The sequence below is a fragment of the Odocoileus virginianus genome, chromosome 1 (genome assembly GCF_023699985.2).
Source record: "Odocoileus virginianus isolate 20LAN1187 ecotype Illinois chromosome 1, Ovbor_1.2, whole genome shotgun sequence".
Lineage (NCBI taxonomy): Eukaryota > Metazoa > Chordata > Mammalia > Artiodactyla > Cervidae > Odocoileus > Odocoileus virginianus.
In genome coordinates, this window is record NC_069674.1 from 81,746,602 (window position 1) to 81,766,639 (window position 20,038).

Consider the following 20,038-nt stretch of genomic DNA (forward strand, 5'->3'; position numbering starts at 1 on the left):
ATCTGTATTATTTAAGCCTTCCAGACTATGCTGTTTGTTATGGCAGCCTGAGATGACTACGAAACTAACAATATCAAGAAAAATCACGCAATAGGATAGATTGGTCTCAGTATAAATTCATCATCACGAACCTTAAAAGAAAATATATTAGTCATTCAGTTGTGCCCAGTTTGGAGTCCCCATGGAAAGTAGCCCGCCTGACTCCTCTATCCATGGAATTCTCCAGGCAAGAATAGTGGAGTGGGTTGCCATTCCCTTTTCCAGGGGATTTTCCCGACCCAGGGATCCAACTGGGCCTCCTGCACTGCAGGAGATTTTTACCATCTGAGCCACCAGGGAAGCCCTCATCAATCTTAAATTGGTCCTCAGACCCTGACGAGGAGTCCTAAATTTCTTTAGTCAACTTATTTCACCATTCACTATAAGATGGACTGTTTGAATTTTTCAACCAGTGGCTTTGTCTTCCATTTTGAAGTTAAAACAGAAGTTACCATATAGGAATTTCCTCATCTTTCTAATAATAAAAGCTTAAAATTACTTATGTTTGCACCTGGGCTCCCACATTTCTCTATGGTTACAACTGAGAATTAGTATCTTTAACCAAAGCTCAAACCATCCACCTATGCATTGGATCCCAGTGCTTTTCCATATTCTTACTTCTGATCATTTTTTCTCTCTTGTGTTGCTAACATTTCCTTGCCAGTGGATTCATTCCATCAGCTTTAAAATGTGCTCACGTCATTTCCATGAAAACAAACAACACAGTAGTAGGGACAGAATACCAACATCCCTTTACTCAACATTTCCCTATGTCACTCCCTATTTTCTCCCTCTTTACAATAGAAGAGTTGTGTGATTCTCAGTTCCCACTCTTTCAGTCTCCTACTTGGCTTCCACCTTCCTTATTCTACCGAAACAGTGCTTATTGATGTGCAGGAAGATTGTGTATAAGAGGAAATTAGCTTTTTGTCCATGATATGAATTTCAAATACATTTTCTCAGTCTGTTACTTTTCCTTTGTGTTTATGATGAAACTTGCTTCATAGATTAAAAAAAGTTGTGTCTTCACTTTTATCAGTCTTTTCTGCAGGCTGCTGGGCTTGGGTATACATAGAAAGTCCACTTCTTTGAGATTATAAATGATGATTTGGTAATCTCTCTGGCTCATAATATTTTAGATTTGAGGACTTTTTATGTGTTACAATTGTAACTTTGTCTTCCTAAAAAACTTTTTTGGTCTTTTTTGATGGGGAAAACAAGCAGATAGGGGAAATGATGAATGAGTATAATCTACCCATTGAGTTCTATGGAGTCCTTGTAGGTTAAAGTAGGCATTTACTGTTCTCATTATTTTTACTGTGTCTTTTTACATCTCTGAATAACCTTTGTGCCAATTCTTGGATTAATAGAGAATTGCAATAGGTACCAAAACAGTTCAAAACATAATGTGAAAACTCATGTGCTTCTATAGTAGTATTGTACTTTGCACTGGAATATAATTGATTCATTATCTCCCAGATTAGTGATCTGAAGAAAGAATGAGACCCACAACATATAGTTCAAGGTAATTAAGAAAAAAGCTTTATCAAATAAGGCCCCCATGTGGCCGTTTAATGACACGCAGGGTATAGAAAAGACGGTTTAAGGCAAAATCTTGTGCAGCAAGTGCCGTCAACTGAATCCCAGTAAAAGTAGCACTGAAAATAACATTATTAAGGGTGGTGGATAAAAAAAAAAGAAAATAACATTATTACCTAATCATGTAAGATGAAGTTTTACTAAGTCTCCAGTCATAACTGTAAATTCATAGTACAAGTAACATGAAAATGTACTTGAAAGGCTAGGAAGTCAATTTTAAGAATAACGACATCTCACTTTTCTGTTTGATGTGACCACTCAGTTTTGTCTTCCTGATAAGTGTTTCAGACATGCGTGTTCTCTCCCTCCTGCAGGACAAACCAGCATGGAATTTTCTTGATAACTGATAGCTTCCCATTCTTTTCTCTATGCAGTTTTCATCTGTATTTAAATAACAATTTCGATTTGAGTAGGATAAACTTCCTTACAAGCCTCTATGTCATTCATCACAGAGCAGACAAGAAATATTTGGCAACCAGTGCACTGACCTGGAAAAACCTACTTTTATGTGAAAGATCATGTTTAAAGTCTACATTGTCTTATAATTTTAATGTCTGAATATTTATTGTAATAAATTAGTTGTGACTGTTTTTCTCCACATGGTATTTTCATTCTATTAATACTGTGATTAAGCTGAGTGGATGAAAGGGCTCAGTCTTTGCCCTGATGATTTCAAATAGAGATTTAATTTTTTTTACAACCTTGGAAATTAGTAATTTACAGCTTTAATATACAAAGCTCCGTTTTAAAAGCATTCAACATACAGTAACAGTACCTCCTGTAGTACTTTGTATAATATACAAGAAGTACAGAGATACCTACACTGTATCCATATATCTATTATATAATATTCTTTGACAGAAATGTCAACACCAGAGCTGAAAGTTAATGGATTTTGGAGCCACCAAAACTGTAAGATTAGAGTAAAATAATGTCAAATGCGACTTCAAGTTAAATTTAACGAACATTTATTGAAAACCAGCTTTCTGCACAGCAGCGAGATAGGTATCCTAGGGCAGCTGTGAGTAAGGACTTCACCCTAAAATCTGGGCATACTGATGCAAAGAGAGATGAATGGCCAACCGAGATGACCGCCCGAGAACTCGGGGTCAAAGCCAGGACCTCCCTGTTGGTAAGGTCAGGGGTGGAGAACCTCTGGAAAGTGGGCGCTAGGTTCCCAACAGTCCCGCTGTGGATAGCACTCCTTGCCTCATCTCTGGGAGCAGCCCAGCCGAGCCAAGGCCGAACTGCCCGGAGGCTCGCCGCCCCCGGCTCCTAATTCCGGGGTCACTGCCCAGGACCGGAGAAGCGCGAAAGGTGCAGTGTTCACTTGCGGCGCACTTCTGTGGGCCGTCACTCCGGGCTGCACGCCATGCTGGGGGCTAGGACAGGAGCGAAGTGGCGTCAAAATCTCACCAGCAGACGCCCCAGCAGGGATGTTCTGCGGACAATTTCCCTCCTTGGGCTATTTGTAGTTGTCAGGCCAGGGGAGGGCGTTAGCGCGCGCGCGCGCGCACACACACACACGTACACACAAGCCGCCACCACCAGGACTGAAACCCCCGCGCGCAAACACGCACACCACCACCAACAAAATCCGCTCCCTTCCTGGAAGTCAGGCCCTGGGTCAGGTGAAGGAGGGGGAGCTAGTGCAGGCTCGGCGTCGTAGCTACAGATGCTACTAGGCTGGGGAGTCGGATTCCGGCAATAGGGTCAGCCGTTAGAGCTAGCGATCCCAGCCATTGGCTGGGCTCTGGGAAAGGGTCGACAGTGTTCCCGGGGCACAAGTGAGCACCACATCCCACAAGCCCCAGGCCAGCTGCGGCGCAGCTCCCCAGTGTGCAGACTGCCTGCAGCACACGGGTGGTAAGCGCCAGCCGGGTCTCTTGACAGCTGCCCACGCGCCGGGGCGGGCGCTAGCAGGTAGCTTTAAAGGTCCGCGCAGCAGCCCCGCCCCTCGCGTGCCGCGATTGGCTCCAGCTGGGGCCGCAACGCCTCGATAGGCGCAGAGAGGGCGGGGCTGCGCGCGCGAGGCCCGTGGCTCCCCGTGGCGTCCGCTGCTGGGGCGCGAGTGGCTGCTGAGTGCGGGTGGTTGGACGTGCGCGGCCAGCGGGCACGCGCGTGCGCGGCGCCGAGATCCCTCGGGAAGTAGGGGAGCGGCCGACGCCGAACCGCACGCACAGCCCGGCGGCGCGCGCGAGGGCGGGGGTGGTGCGTTCGTGTGTGCGCGTGAGTGTGTGTATGTGTGTAGAGCTCTGGTGCGGTGCGCCAGCCGCCAGTGCCCGGGTGCGAGTCCCCCATCGTCTTCCACACCCTCCCTCCGTCCCCGTTCCTTCCCTGCCACCCTCCCGCGCCCCCACGGCCGCAAGCCGAGCAGAAGCCCAGGGAAGCAGGTGTGGGGGGGCGGGCGGGGTCGCACGAGACAAAGGGGCCCGGGGGTCAGCCCGCCATGGCCTCCCGGAGCCTGGGGGGCCTGGGAGGGAGCCGCGGCGGGGGCGGCGGCGGCAAGAAGAGCCTGAGCGCCCGCAACGCCGCCGTGGAGAGGAGGAACCTGATCACGGTGTGCAGGTACGGCGCGGCCCGCCGCTCGGGGACAGAGGAGGGGGCCGCCGGCGCCCGGGCTGGGGAGAGCGCTAGCCCCCGGGGTCTCAGAGACAGCCCGCCGAGCCCCTGCCGCCGCCGCGCCGGGCGTGTCCGCGGCCGGCGCGTCCCCAGTGGGGCCGGTCTGGGCTCCGCCAAGGCCCGGACTTTCCGTCAGTTTCAGTGCTGGGAGCCGCTGAGGGGAGGGCTTGGGGCGGGGCTGGGGGAGGATTTGTTTTCGGGGTGCAGTCTAGCGTCTGAGTGAAAGAGGAGGGCGGGGAGGAAGGGCTGTTTGCTTCGAGTGCGCGTTAAGCGGCCAGGCAGCTTTTCGTTAAGTAATTGTTGACTGTGTTGCCTCAAAATCGGAGTGCGTTTTGTTTTCTGTTTGATTGTTTGCACATACATTGTCGTTTCGTGCCACAGATAGTGAGTGCCTTCTACATGCTAGCCGCGTGTGGATGTTTCCTTGTCCTCTGCACTCTAAATTGCGGTGTTACTGATATTTCTGCAGTTGATACCTAGAGTAGGACTGTGGAGGATACCTAGTCGGTGATTTATTTCAAGTTTTGCCTTTCTTTGTTTTGTAACTATAATCGTAGTGTTCCCTTATTTTTAAAAATGTATTTAGAATTTATATTTCAACCAGCCTAGTATTCAGAAATCACTGACTTTTAACATGCTGACATTTTGTTTAAGTCTTGTTTCTGGGTATTAAATCCATGGTAGTCCTAAGCATTCATTTCTCAGGAACGTCATTGAGCCATCAAGTTGTTGTACAAGTACTTTGTTCCATGAAACTTCCTCAGCCATCAAAAATCCTGTGAGAATAAGAGAATGAGGAGACCTTTCCCTCCTTTACAATTTAATTTTCTTTCCTTTTCATGTGTAAAGATGTGTCTAGCATCTTAAGCAGAATATAGATATTTATACTCAGACTTATATTCAGTAATTTTGAGCAGTTTTTTTTTTTTTTTAAATTGCTTTGGACCTAACAGCTGTTCACCCCTCTGGTAGGAGGACCTGCCTCACTGACTTTTATGGCACTTGGAGTTATAAAAGTAAAATATTAATATGGAATCTTTTGAATTGACATTTGTGCTGTTTAGGATGCAGCCTTTTGAGGAAGATAGGTTGTATGAAATGTTTTTACATCTAGGCAGTGTTTTTAAGTTAGGTAAATAGAACAGTAAGCAAGGCTAACTTTCTTACAGTTTTGGTTTGGGAGAGTTTTGTTACCTACTGTCTCAGCTGAAGTGATTTTGAGTGTTTGTAGGATGATGTTAATTACCCACATATTTCAACCTGGAACTTTAAACACCTGGGCTGACATAAATTGCTCTCAATCATTGTGGCAGTCTTCACAACGGTGGGTGTTGAAGATTTGGGGTAAAACACTGAGAGGTTTTATACTAATTTTTAAAGACAATAAAAACAGATGAATAAAAAATCAGTGGAGGATGCTGTTTTGCGTCTCCATTTTTGTCATGGCAGCAGAGGCAGTTCAGGAAAAGAAAGGCACAAATCTGAACCTTATTCAAGTTACGTGTTTAAGGAATGTCAGTCACATCACACTGATTTGTGTGGACAGTTGTTACAGGTTAGAATTTTTGTTGTGTTTGTCTAATTCTCTTCTACTCTGGAGTGAGCATACGTGCTGACTTTAGTTACAGATTACGATAAATTTAGTACTGTAGCTAAAAGAAATTTCATTATGTAGCTATAATGAATTTCAGTTTCTGGCTTAGATTTCAGGTTGAGTATTTATGTGGATAATGTTACTAACACTGTTTTTCATGTTCAAATAGTTGGTGTGTATCAATTATTATCCTTTTCTAGTACTGAAACCTATTTGATAGATTTTGTCTAAAGGCTTTTGGTTTTGGGGGAAAAGTCATTGTAGGCCATTTGGGTATGTTAAGTATACCTATCTCGAATTCTGCAAAAGAAACATATCAGTATTTGTGAATTTCTGTTGCTTTTCTCTCTTTCAGAATTACCAGAACCTGGGTATCTCACCCACATCTGTTTATTAATTTATTTTTAAATGTTTATGTAGCAGATCAGACGTGATTTCGTATTTAAGTTGGGAAGAAGCTGGTTTAGTGAAAATATAATTGAGATCTAAGTTTACTTTGTCATTAAATGTGTCCTTTAACAAGTCTGCTTTTCAATTTTCTCATCTGTAAAATAATCTTGGATAGAATCATTGGTAATTTTCACTGACAGCCCTAAACCTAGTTAAAAAAAAAAAAAGCTAAAAGTCATTCAAGCAGAATGGGTTGGTTCATGCTTAGTTTGGAATTTCTTCAAACCCATGAGCAGGGTAATGGTAGACATATGCTCAATGGTAGCTAGATGAGGCATGTGCTTTTTTCTCTGTAAACAAAAACATTTTGAATTGTGCCTTCTATATTGTGATACCTTGATTCTCTACTGGTATTCTGGAAAAATGGAACAGTATAGAAAGCCAAACCAAACCAAAAAGAAACTCCCTCCACCCCTGACTAGCGTTCTGATATATGTGTTAGTTGAGTGTGGGAAGATATTTTAATCTGTTTAAGTTCTTTGCAGGTTAATCAGTACAGGTGATATGCATCAATACTTATACAGTAATGCTTTCATCACCCCTTAAACAGTCTAGGTATACTCTCAGTTTAGGTTTACAGCTCTATTACATAACTACACAATTCTTTTGGTTTAAAAATACCTCATATTAAGAACAGTGTTACAGCTCAGACTTTGGAAGTGAGTTATTTGATTAAGTAGGATAGTCAGGAATTGAATTTTGGTTCATTGTGATTGTGTGTGTAATTATTTCATCAGTTTTTTCATGAACACTTATATATTGTGGACTAAAAACGCTTAGTATTTATCTCAGCAAGCAAGTAGTCTTTAATTTTTTTTTTTTTACAGATTGTGATAAAAAATAGATCATTCAAAGTCTCTAAGTGTTCCACATTGAACTCTAAAATATTCATTAACTGACTTATTTCTATGTACAAACTTAGTATTTTCTCTGCATATTTTCTACCATTTATAAAAATTGTTAAAATGCTTGAGGATTTTTTAACCTGCGTTTTTCATCCTAGAAAATCAGGTACTAGTTACATTTTTAAGCTTCATAAGTTATTGAAAAACTTACGTACTCCTTTGATTTTAGTTCTGGTGACAAGGAAAATTAGAATACAAGTTCTCTTTCTGTGGGTCAATAATAGTTTATGAAAAATTATTAAGATATACATTTAAATATAGATGCATAAATATTTTAAAATAACATTTGACAAACTTCTAAACCAATACGTTAAAAGAAACTCCCCACATAAAGCTGTAACTTCCCTGTCTTGTGCATGGAAAGGACTAATGAAAGATTGAAGGGGATAGTGTGATGAAGTAAGCATAGTTGAGACAAATGATGATTTTCAAAATTAAAATACTTTTAATAACATGTGCATAGTTCTTAGTTTTCTATAGGTCAAGATACTGTTTCATAACTTGAATGTTAATTCAGATAACCTCATTTGAAGAGCACCTCATTTTCTCATTGTATTTGGGAAATGAGATGCTCGTATTTTTCTTGTAACTAGTGTTTGAGTTAGAATTCTCCAGTCGACTGCAGTGCTTTACTCAGCATTTTTTGTGGAGTGCAGTCTTCTGTTTAACTGAAGCTTACAATCTTAAGTGTTCAGATTTATAGTACAATAAAGAATCCTATTTTAAGCATTGTGGTTAAACTGCTTTTTAAAAAGCGCTATACGTTTCTTAAAAAGACTCTGCATAGACTCCTTAAAAGTGACTTTGCTCTGGGTCTGTGTCTGTGAACACACCCTGTGAGTGGTGCCTTGGAGACTCTGAGGCTCAGAGCTGTTTGCTACATGGCCCCATGGTGCGTTTGTTGTGCTTGGTCTGCGTGTGCATTTGCTGGCTCTTCCTACCAAGTTAGCAGTTGTTTCCTGCCCCTCTGCCTGTTTCTACCAGCTCTTTCCTCTGTGCTTCCCATCCTGACATGCTCATTATAGTTGGTTGTGAACTAGGAAAGTAGATAAGTAAATTTATCCAGTGTTTAAAAAAAAAGCACTGAGACACCTAAAAAGCACTGAGACACCTAAGTTCAGTGAGTGAGCTTTAGCACTCTGTGTCTCTTAATGTCTGGTGCTGAATAATCAGGGGGAAGAAAGATATATTCCTGTACTTGAACAGGGTGGTTAAAATGTAGATATGTGAAATGTTACCGAATATCATTGGTGATATAATCCTCTAAATAACGTTAAGTTCAGTGACTTACTTTCCTTGTTACTATTTGCTTGAGAGTGCTTTAGCAGACTGTTGATACCTTGCCTATTGTGATTATATTTTTGGCTGAAGCTGTTTTAACCAATGCTATACATAGTAGAACTTTGGGTTGGGACTTTGATCAACATTACTTGTTACTGTATGGCTTTGGAGAAGATTCACTTTCATTTCTAAGGAGTTTTAAAATACTAATCGTAGGTGATCCCAGTGGAGGTAGGATGATCATCTTCCTAGTCAGATGTTGGCTTCTCAGCATTCACAGAAGATCCTTATCCCCTCCAGTAGCTTAATTGGCTTCATATTCAACTGATCACGGAGAATAGCTGTTTGCCACACATTTATTAGCAAGTGCTGTGTGAACCTCACTGCTGATTGATAAATGTCAGAACTTGGTTGAGAGATGCGATATTCAGGGGGAAATATGTGAAGCTTATCCACTATTGTATTTTTTTTTAACTGGATTTTTTAGTTTTGTTCTGTTTTCTTTCCATTTATTTTTATTAGTTGGAGGCTAATTACTTTACAATATTGTAGTGGTTTTTGCCATACATTGACATGAGTCAGCCATGGATTTACATGTGTTCACCATCCTGAACCCCCATCCCATCCCTCTGGGTCATCCCAGTGCACCAGCCCCAAGCACTTGTCTCATGCATCCAACCTGGGCTGGCGATCTGTTTCACACTTGATAATATACCTGTTTTGATGCTGTTCTCTCAGATCATCCCACCCTCACCTTCTTCCATAGAGTCCAAAAGTCTGTTCTATACATCTCTGTCTCTTTCTGTCTTGCATATAGGGTTATCATTACCATCTTTCTAAATTCCATATATATGCATTAGTATACTGTATTGGTTTTTATCTTTCTGGCTTATTTCAATCTCTATAATAGGCTCCAGTTTCATCCATCTCATTAGAACTGATTCAAATGTATTCTTTTTAATGGCTGAGTAATAGTCCATTGTGTATATGTACCACAGCTTTCTTATCCATTCTTCTGCTGATGGACATCTAGGTTGCTTCTATGTCCTGGCTATTATAAACAGTGCTGCGATGAACATTGGGAACACGTGTCTCTTTCAGATCTGGCTTCCTCGGTGTGTATGCCCAGGAGTGGGATTGCTGGGTCATATGGCAGTTCTATTTCCAGTTTTTTAAGGAATCTCCACACTGTTCTCCATAGTGGCTGTGCTAGTTTGCATTCCCACCAACAGTGTAGGAGGGTTCCCTTTTCTCCACACCCTCTCCAGCATTTATTGCTTGTAGACTTTTGGATAGCAGCCATCCTGACTGGAGTGTAATGGTACCTCACTGAGGTTTTGATTTGCATTTCTCTGATAATGAGTGATGTTGAGCATCTTTTCATGTGTTTGTTAGCCATCTGTATGTCTTCTTTGGAGAAATGTCTGTTTAGTTCTTTGGCCCATTTTTTGATTGGGTCATTTATTTTTCTGAAATTGAGCTGCAGGAGTTGCTTGTATATTTTTGAGATTAATCCTTTGTTGCTTCATTTGCTATTATTTTCTCCCATTCTGAAGGCTGTCTTTTCACCTTGCTTATAGTTTCCTTTGTTGTGCAAAAGCTTTTAAGTTTCATTAGGTCCCATTTGTTTATTTTTGCTTTTATTTCCAATATTCTGGGATGTGGGTCATCGAGGATCTTGCTGTGATTTCTGTCGAAGAGTGTTTTGCCTATGTTCTCCTCTAGGAGATTTTAGTTTTCTGGTCTTATGTTTAGATCTTTAATCCATTTTGAATTTATTTTTGTGTATGGTGTTAAAAAGTGTTCTAGTTTCATTCTTTTACAGGTGGTTGACCAGTTTTCCCAGCACCACTTGTTAAAGGGGTTGTCTTTTTTCCATTGTATATTATTGCCTCCTTTGTCGAAGATAAGGTGTCCATAAGGTACGTGGATTTATCTCTGGGCGTTCTATTTTGTTCCATTGATCTATATTTCTGTCTTTGTGCCAGTACCATACTGTCTTGATGACTGTGGCTTTGTAGTAGAGCCTGAAGTCAGGCAGCTTGATTCCTCCAGTTCCATTCTTCTTTCTCAGGATTACTTTGGCTATTCGAGGTTTTTTGTATTTCCATACAAATTGTGAAATTATTTGTTCTAGTTCTGTGAAGAATACTGTTGGTAGCTTGATAGGGATTGCATTGAATCTATAGATTGCTTTGGGTAGTATACCCATTTTCACAATATTGATTCTTTCAATCCATGAACACGGTATATTTCTCCATCTATTTGTGTTCTCTTTGATTTCTTTCATCAGTGTTTTATAGTTTTCTATGTATAGGTCTTTTGTTTCTTTAGGTAGATATACTCCTAAGTATTTTATTCTTTTTGTTGCAATGGTGAGTGGTATTGTTTCCTTAATTTCTCCGTTTTCTCATTGTTAATGTATAGGAATGCAAGGGATTTCTGTGTGTTAATTTTATATCCTGCAGCTTTATTATATTCATTGATTAGCTCTAGTAGTTTTCTGGTAGAGTCTTTAGGGTTTTCTGTGCAGAGGATCATGTCATCTGCAAACAGTGAGAGTTTCACTTCTTCTTTTCCTGTCTGGATTTCTTTTATTTCTTTTTCTGCTCTGATTGCTGTGGCCAAAACTTCCAAAACTATGTTGAATAGTAGTGGTGAGAGTGGGCACCCTTGTCTTGTTCCTGACTTTAAGGGAAATGCTTTCAATTTTTCACCATTGAGAATAATTTTTGCTGTGTGTTTGTCATATATAAAAAATATGAAATGCTTCACGAATTTGCTTCTCATCCTTGCACAGGGGCCATGCTATCTTCTCTGTATCATTCCAATTTAGGATATGTGCTGCCGAAGCAAGCACTCCACTGTTGTATTAGTCTTACAGGTTTATAAAGTATATCTCTGGGTCCACCCCGAGAGCAGCTGAGTGTGTAGGTTGCATTGCTTCGCCCTGTTCTGTCTCCAGTTGCTTTTGCCCTGTCTTGCTTTGGTGAGATTCCAGCAGCCTACATTGAGCATCCGCAGAGGAAGCCATCACAGAGGATCTTCTTAAAATTGTTGTCAAGAACATTGTTTATTATGTCAAAAAATGTCATCTTTTTGTGGAGATTTCTATGAGAAATATGTCTTTTTTTTTTAAGTGCCAAGAATTGTATCTTTAGGCAGTTGATTTACTTATATCTACTGGGCACAAATGAATGTGTAACTGGCAACTTCTCTTTTTCTCATACAGCAATTAGAAATCTTAGTGTTAAATCGGGAGAAGGAAATGGCAGCCCACTCCAGTGTTCTTGCCTGGAGAATCCCAGGGACAGAGGAGCCTGGTGGGCTGCTGTCCATACAGTTGCAGAGTCGGACACAGCTGAAGCGACTTAGCATGCATGCATGCATTGGAGAAGGAAATGGCAACCCACTCCAGTATTCTTGCCTGGAGAATCCCAGGGACAGAGGAGCCTGGTGGGCTGCCATCTATGGGGTCACACAGAGTCGGACACGACTGAGGTGACTTAAAACAGCAGCAGTGTTAAATCTCTGGCCAACCTCTAAAACGTGTATAGAACACCATAGTGATGTATTTAGCCTTGTTTCTAACTATATTTTGTTTCCATTTTTTAATATAGATTTTTATTGATTTATCATATGCATATAGAAAAGTACACACAGCATAGGTGTACAATGATTTTTTTTTTGCAAAGAGAACACAGCTTTATATCCAGCACCCAGTTCAAGAAAAAAAGCACATTACCTAAAGGAAACAAAATCATTGTTTCAGAAAGGCGCCTGCACTTGCATGTTGATTGCAGCATTACTTGGAATAGTCATGACATGGAAACAATCTAAGTGCCCATCAATTGATGAATGGATAAACAAAATGTGATATGTATACACAATTGAAAATTACTCAGCCATATAAAGGGGGAATCCTGCCATTTGCCATAACGTGGATAGACCTTGAGGGCATTATGCTAAGTGCAGTAAGTCAGAGAAAGACAAGGACTATGTGATCTCACTTTTTTTTTTTTTTAAATGTTTCCCACTTGGTTTCTAAATCTTTATTTTCTGTGGAGGCAAACCAAAGCACTGTCTTAAGACTCCATCTTCAAAGTTACAATATAGTCTCTATCATTCCTAGAGATTTTAAAGCTAGATATGACCCTGTTCCTTTCCATCATCTTCATCACTTTTATCTCTCTTTTATGTGGGATCTTAAACCATACTCACGGATACAGACAACAGGTTGGTGGGAGGTTAGCAAAAAGGTGAAGGTGACGAAAGGTACAAACTTCCAGTTTCAAGATAATTAAGTTCTGGGAATACAATATTACTAATAGAAGAGAACATTACCCAAAGCCCCAGAAATATCTTCCTTCCCTTCTTTTAGTTACTACATACTCCTAGCTTTCAACACCATTAGTTTTGCCTCTTTTTGAATTTGATACAGCATTAAACATTAAATTACAGCTATGTGCAACAAAAAGGATGAATCTCACAAACATAACATTGAGCAAAATAAATAGAAAAAGGTACATATTATTTCATTCATTTCAAATTCACAATGAGGTAAAACTCAACAAATCCAGTCTGTGATGTGAATATACCACATTTTATCCATTCTGCCTAAATAGGACACTTGGATTGTTTTTACTCTTTGACTATTACTAATTGACTATTCATGAATATGTATTTTGGTGAATATTCTTACGTACTTCTGTCAGATATATACCTAGGAGTGGAGTTCCTGGGTGATATGGTGTGTAGATGTTTGGCTTCAGTGGATACAACAGTTTTCCAACGGCATTGTACCAGGCTGCATAGTAGTGAGCAGTGTACAGTTGACTCTTGAACAGTGGAGTAGGGTTAGGGGTGCTGACTCTCAACATGGCCTAAAATCTGCATGTAACTTCACAGTGGGCTGAAACAGCAGTTCTGCATTCTCAGATTCTACCAACTGCTGACTGTATACTACTGTATTCCGTGAAAAAGCCTGCATTAAGTGGACCCATGCAGTTCAAACTCATGTTGCTCAAGGGTCAACTGTATAAGAATTCCAGTTTCTCTAATTCTCACTAACAGTTGAAATTTTTCTGTCTTCACTTCAGCGATTCTGGTGTGTTTGATGCGGTGTCACATGGGGATTTATATTATTTGTATTTCCCTGATCTCTGTTGAAGTTAAGCACCTTTCCATAAGTCTGTTGGCCATTTGGAGAGTCTCTTTTGTGACATGCCAGTTCAAGTGGTTTATCATTTGGAATGTCTGATGTATGTTTGTGTAATTCTTTGTACATTCTATGTGGCTCTTTGCTGGGTCTGTGTGATGTAAGTATCTTTCCCCATTTGGTGGTTTGATTTTTCATTGTCTTTATTTTTGATAAATAGAAACTCATAATTGTGAAGTAGTCCATCATAAATTTCCTTCCTTGTTTGTGTTTATTGTGGCCTGCTTAAGAAATTGGTCTAGTACTCCAAGGTAATGAAAATATTCTTCTGTTTTCTTCTAAAAGATTTAGTTTTGTCTCATACATTTATATCAGCAGTCCACCTGTACTTTATTTTTTGTTTATGCTGTAAAATACGGGAGTTAAGATTGAGTACTTTCCTTAGGAAAATCAGTTTGACGTGTGCCAAATAGTTTCAGTCGTGTCTGACTCTTTGCTACCTGGTGGGCAGAGCGCTTCAGGCCCTTCTGTCCGTGGGATTCTCCAGGCACAAATACTGGAGTGGGTTGCCATGCCCTCCTCCAGGGGCTCTTCCCTAGTCCCATTTATTAAAACGACCATGCTTTCCTCACTACATTCAGGTGTCACATTTATCATAAGTCAGGTGACTGAGCGACTGACCAAGAACAAGGTGATGGGATCGTTTGTGTGTGTGCTTCTGGATCCCTCTTCTGTTCCATCAGTCTGTTGTCTGTTCTTGAGCTAATGTCATATTGGTTTAATAAATGTATCTTTATAGTATGTCTTAGTGTTTGGAAATGTAAGTTCCCCAGCTGTGTGTTCAGGACTGTCTTGGCTATTCTTGGACTTTGCAAACTAGATTTTAGGATCAGCTTGTCAGTTTCCATTTAAAAAACCTGCTGGAATTTTTTTTAAGATTGCATTTAATCTATACATCATCTGCCATCTTGACAAGACTTAAACGTTTTCATCCATGAGTAAAAAATCTCCATCCCTTCATGTATTTGCAACTATTCTGAAATTTTTCTCAAAGATGTTTCATAGCTTTGAATATATATTTCATCTTTCTAGATTTGTTATTCCATATTTGATATCTCTGTATTATAATTTTAAAACCATTTTCTTTCTTGCTGATAGAGATTGAATTGACTTTTTAAAATATTGTTCTTGTAATTAGCAATTTTACCAGATGTGCTTATTAATTCTAATAGGTTTTCTGCAGTTTTGTGTGTGTGTGTGTGTGTTTAGCATTCTGAAAACATTGTCGTGTCTTCTACCTATTTTATTTCTTCCCTTTTTAAACATTATGGCTTTTCTTTTTTGTCTTACTGCATTGCCTAGGACCACAGTATTGTAGAAAGCATCAACAGTTTTACCACCAAGTATGATGTTTGCAGTAGTTTTTCTTAGTTCTTTTTTTACTTTTTTACTAATAGATTGCTGAGAATTGTTATTGTAAGTGGATGCTGAATGAGTTTGAGCAAACTCTGGGAGATAGTGAAGGATAGGGAAGCTTGCAAACTACAATTCATGGGGTCACAAAGAGTCAGATACAACTTAGCAACTGAGCAACAGCAAATGTTATCAAATACTTTTTCTATCAAGATGAACATGTGATTTCTCTCCTTTTTTCTCTGTATGTTGTTAATCACATTGACTGACTTTTTGATGCTAATCCACCCTGGAATAAATAAAATGGGTTGTGCTGTATTATCTTTTTTACATATCTTTACATTAAGTAAGGTGATATTTTATTTGGGATTTTTGCACATTCATGAAAGTGGTTGGTCTGTGATTGTTCTTTCTTACAGTGTCCTTGTCTAGATTAGTCATTAAGATTATCTGACTTTACAAGTTGGGAAATGTTCTTTTTTTCTGTTTTGTAGAAGAATTTGTGTACAGTTAATATTATTTCTTTCTTAAACTTTTGTAAGAATTCACCAGGGAAGAAATCTGAACCACGAATTGTCTTTGTGGGAAATCTTTTAGTAATAGACTCAATTTATTTAATAGATACTGAACAATTCAGATTTCCTGTTTATTCTTTTATCAGTTTCAGCGAGTTTTTCAAGGAGTATACCCACTTATGTATGTTACCAAATTTCAAACTTCTCTCAGTATCCTCTGAATATCTTTTTATCATTTAAAAATCTGGTCATTTCCCATTTTTCTCTCCTGATTTTGGTAATTTCTGTTTTTCCCATTTTTTTTCTTGATGGGAGTATATAAATTTTATTACTGTCTTCAGAAAGCCAGCCTGTAGCTTTGTTAATTTCCTCTGTATATTTCTTAATTTGTTGCTTTCTCTTATCATATTTAGTATTTACTTCCCTCCCCCCCACTTTTTTTTTAAGTTCCTGTTCTTTTTCTAATTTCTTGAGATGGAAGTTTAGATCATTGTTTTTCATCCTTTCTTCTTTCCTGTCTTTGCATTTTCAGACCACAGATTGCCTTGTTTGACCTTGCTTTGGGATAGCAAACAAGGGGCTTCCAGGGTGGCTCAGACAGTAAAGAATCTGCCTGCAATGCAGGAGGCCCCGGTTTGGTCTCTGGGTTGGGAAGATCCCCTGGAGAAGGGAATGGCAATCCACTCCAGTAGTCTTGCCTGGAGAATTCCACGAACAGAGGATCCAGGTGGGCTACAGTCCATGGGGGCGCAGAGTCAGACACAGATTTAAAATTTGTATCTTCATTATTAATTAGTTTAAAATGTTTTCTACTTTCTGTTGGGATTTCTTCTTTGACTCACTGTTTATTTTAAAAGGTACTGCTTAACTTTCAGACAGTTGAGGATTTTTTATTTTTAGTTATTGAGTTCTAATTTAATTCCACTGTGCAGAGAGTATTGGGAAAGATTTTAAAGTTTTGAATTTTTATCTATGCTTGCTTTACAATGCAACATTTGGTCAATTTTAGTAACTCTTTCATATGCATTTGAAAAAAATATAAACAGTCCTCTGTATTCACCAGTTCCACATCCAGCAATATGGAGGGCCAACTCCAAGGAACTTGAGCATCTGTGGATTTTGGTTTCTTCAGGGTTCCTGGAACCAGTTCCCTGCAGATATCAAGGGAGGACTGTATTCTGTCATTGTTGATTTTATGTTTTATAGATGCCGTTGTGTTGCTGTTTTCTCTGTCCTTCCTGGTTTTTTGTATGCTAACCTGATGTTAAGAGAGATGTGTTAGATCTATCAGATCTGTCTCTCAGTGTAGCTTTGTCTATTCCTCTGTTTAGTTCTGTCTTTTTTTTGCTGTAAATATTTTGTTGTTAAATTACCAGTTGGGTATGGATTGAGAATTGTGATCTCTTCCTAGTGATTTCATTCCTTTGTTATGAAATGTCCTTCTTTTTCTCTAATAGTGTTCCTACCTTAAAGTCTAGTTTTTTCTGCTGTTAACATAGTTAAAATAGGTTTCTTTTAGTTAATGTTCATATGATATACTTTTTATTCTTAACTTTCAGTATTTCTGGGTCCTTAAAAGTGTCTCTTTATAGGTAGGATAGAATTGTATTTTACGTTTCATCTAGTTTTTTATCTAGAGCATTTAGCCCATTTATATTTAATGTTATTACGTTTGGGTTTATGACTACCATTTTACTATTTATGTTTACTTTTTCTCTTTTCTTGTCTTATGTATCATTATTTTTTGTTATTTCATTTATTCCATTGGAGAAGGAAATGGCAACCCACTCCAGTACTCTTGCCTGGAAAATCCCTTGGACGGAGGAGCCTGGTAGGCTACAGTCCATGAGGTCGAAAAGAGTTGGACATGACTAAGCAACTTCACTTTCACTTATTCCATTTAGTTTTCTCTGTATGAATTTATTGGTTATATATTCTTTTTCATTTTCTGTACAGTTTACCCTTGAATAGTATGAGGCTTAGGAGTGCTTACCTTCCACAAGTCAGAAATCCATGTTTAACAGTCATGCGTATGCAGTCAGCCCTCCAAACTGTGACTGCGTTTACAGATTCAACCAACCGTAATCATATACTACTGTAGTATAAATGGGAAATAAATGGTCCATGTCTAAGTGGACTTACAGACTTCAAACTTGTGTTGTTCAAGGGTCAACTCTTTATATTTTTGATTTCTATCCTTTTGACCTTGGATTTACTGCAGTAAATCCAAATTTAACTTTTACTGCTCCTCCAGTAATGTTAGAACCATTTATCCCCCCTCATCCCAAAATATTTTTTAATAAATATGGTGCTCATTATACTGTAATCTAATTATCTTTTTGTCTTCTATTGGAATGTGCACTTCTCAAGTCCAGGAATCATAGTTTATTGAGCATCTATTTTATTCCCAGCATCTAGTACATAGTAGGGATGTTTGTCAAATGAGGTAATTATGTCCAACTAGTGAAGAATAGTGGCAGTGGATATTTCTAAAACAAGGTTGAAGGTAAACTAAAGAACCATTCTCACTTCTTTTTTAAAAAAAAAAAGCCACCCTTATGAATAATCTCTAATGAGGGGGTTTTAAACATCGAATAGCTTTAGATTCACAGATACAGAGAGCAAGCTAGTGGTTACCAGTGGGGGGATGACTGGGGGAGGGGTAGTGTAAGGGTAGGAGATTAAGAGGTACATGCTTTTAAAAAATTTTGTTTTTACACATTTTATACTAGGTATAAAATAAACTACAGGGATATATTGTATAGCATGAGGAATATAGCAAATATTTTCTAGTAATTATCAGTGGATATAACCTTTAAAAACTGAAAAAAATAAAAAGCATTGAAATTAAAAAATCTAATAGCTTCAGTAGAACTGTCTATCTAGTTTACTAGATAGCTTGTCACTATTATTGTTTAGTTGCAAAGTCGTGTCCCACTCTTTTTGTGACCCTGTGGGCTGTAGCCTTCAGGCACCTCTCTCCATAGAATTTCCCAGGCAAGGATACTGGAGTGAGTTGCCATTGCCTTCTCCAGAATCCAAAGATTGAACCCTCATCTTCTGTGTTGGCAGACAGATTCTTTACCACTGAGCCACCTGGGAGGCCTTGATAGCTTACTTATGTTAAAATACATTACTTGAATATTTTCATTTGTCTTTGGACAAAGAAGAATTGAATTCCAAAGTGATACGTGATACAGGTGTCCAGTGAAAGTATTCTTTATTAAGCTGATTTTAATTGGAAATTATTTCATATAAGAAATCAAATGAATGAATTTAAGATGAAATTTTTTTTGTTTGAATACTCTCTAATTTTAAACAAGTTGTAAAAAATTGTTTTGTCCTACACATACTAATGAAACTAACAAAGACTAAACACAAAGAATATTAAAAGCAGCAAGGGAGAAACAGCAAGTAACATACAAAGGAAACTCCATACGTTTAACAGCTGATCTTTCAGCAGAAACTCTGCAGGTCAGAAGGGAATGGCAGGATATATTTAAAGGACTGAAAGGGAAAAACCTACAACCAAGATTACTGTACCCGGCAAGGATCTCATTCAAAATTGATGGAGAAATAAAAAGCTTTTCAGACAAGCAGAAGTTAAGAGAGTTCAGTACCACCAAACCAGCTTTACCACAAATGTTAAAGGGACTTATATAGTCAAGAAATAAAATGGAAGGAAAAAGATCTACAAAATTGACCCCAAACAATTAAGAAAATTGCAGTAGGAACATATATATCAATAATTACTTTAAATGTAAATAGATTAAATGCTCCCACCAAAAGAAACAGATTGGCTGAATGGATACAAAAACAAGACCCATACATATGCTGTCTACAAGAAACCCACTTCAGACGTAAAGACACATATAGGCTGAAAGTGAGAGGATGGAAAAATATATTCCATGCAAATGGGAAGCAAAATAAAGTATTTTTTACTTCAAAAGAAAGTTTTTTTTTTTTTTACTGCAGTATCAATCCTCATATCAGACAAAATAGACCTTAAACTAAAGAAGATTACAAGAGATAATGAAGGACACTACATATTGACCAAGGGATCAATTCAAGCAGATGATGTAATAATTGTAAATATCTGTGCACCATCATAGGAGCACCTCAATACATAAGACAAACACTAACAGTCATAAAAGCAGAAATTGACAGTAGCACAATAATAGTAGGAGACTTTGACACCCCACTCACACCAATGGACAGATCATCAAAACAGAAAATTAATAAGGAAACACAAGTCATAAATGATACATTAGATGAGACGGATCTCATTGATAACTTCAGGACATTCCATCCAAATGCAAAAGAATACACCTTGTTCTCGTGCGCATGAAATGTTCTCCAGGATAGACCACATCTTGGGTCACAAATCAAACTTCAGTAAATTTAAGAAAATTGAAATCATATCAAGCATCTTCTCCAACCACGACACTATAGGACTAGATAC

The 20,038-nt window shown here is 38.9% G+C and overlaps 1 protein-coding gene and 1 non-coding gene across 4 annotated transcripts in view; one reads left to right on the forward strand and one right to left on the reverse strand.

Annotated features, from left to right (window-relative positions):
* Positions 1-3,683: 3,683 nt before the first annotated feature.
* The window catches only part of RUNDC3B (RUN domain containing 3B), a 136,581-nt gene continuing 120,226 nt past the window's right edge, over positions 3,684-20,038 (forward strand). For 2 of the 3 annotated variants that reach the window (XM_070470180.1, XM_070470191.1), the window contains exon 1: positions 3,685-4,206. In XM_070470180.1, the coding sequence (XP_070326281.1) occupies positions 4,088-4,206 (119 nt within the window). In that variant the 5' untranslated portion in view covers positions 3,685-4,087. Of the gene's footprint in view, positions 4,207-20,038 lie in introns of all 3 variants that reach the window. The other variant, XM_070470171.1, reaches the window with a different exon arrangement.
* On the reverse strand, positions 11,246-11,350 carry LOC139036602 (U6 spliceosomal RNA). Its single transcript, XR_011489421.1, has one exon. It is a non-coding gene; the product is annotated as a U6 spliceosomal RNA (small nuclear RNA).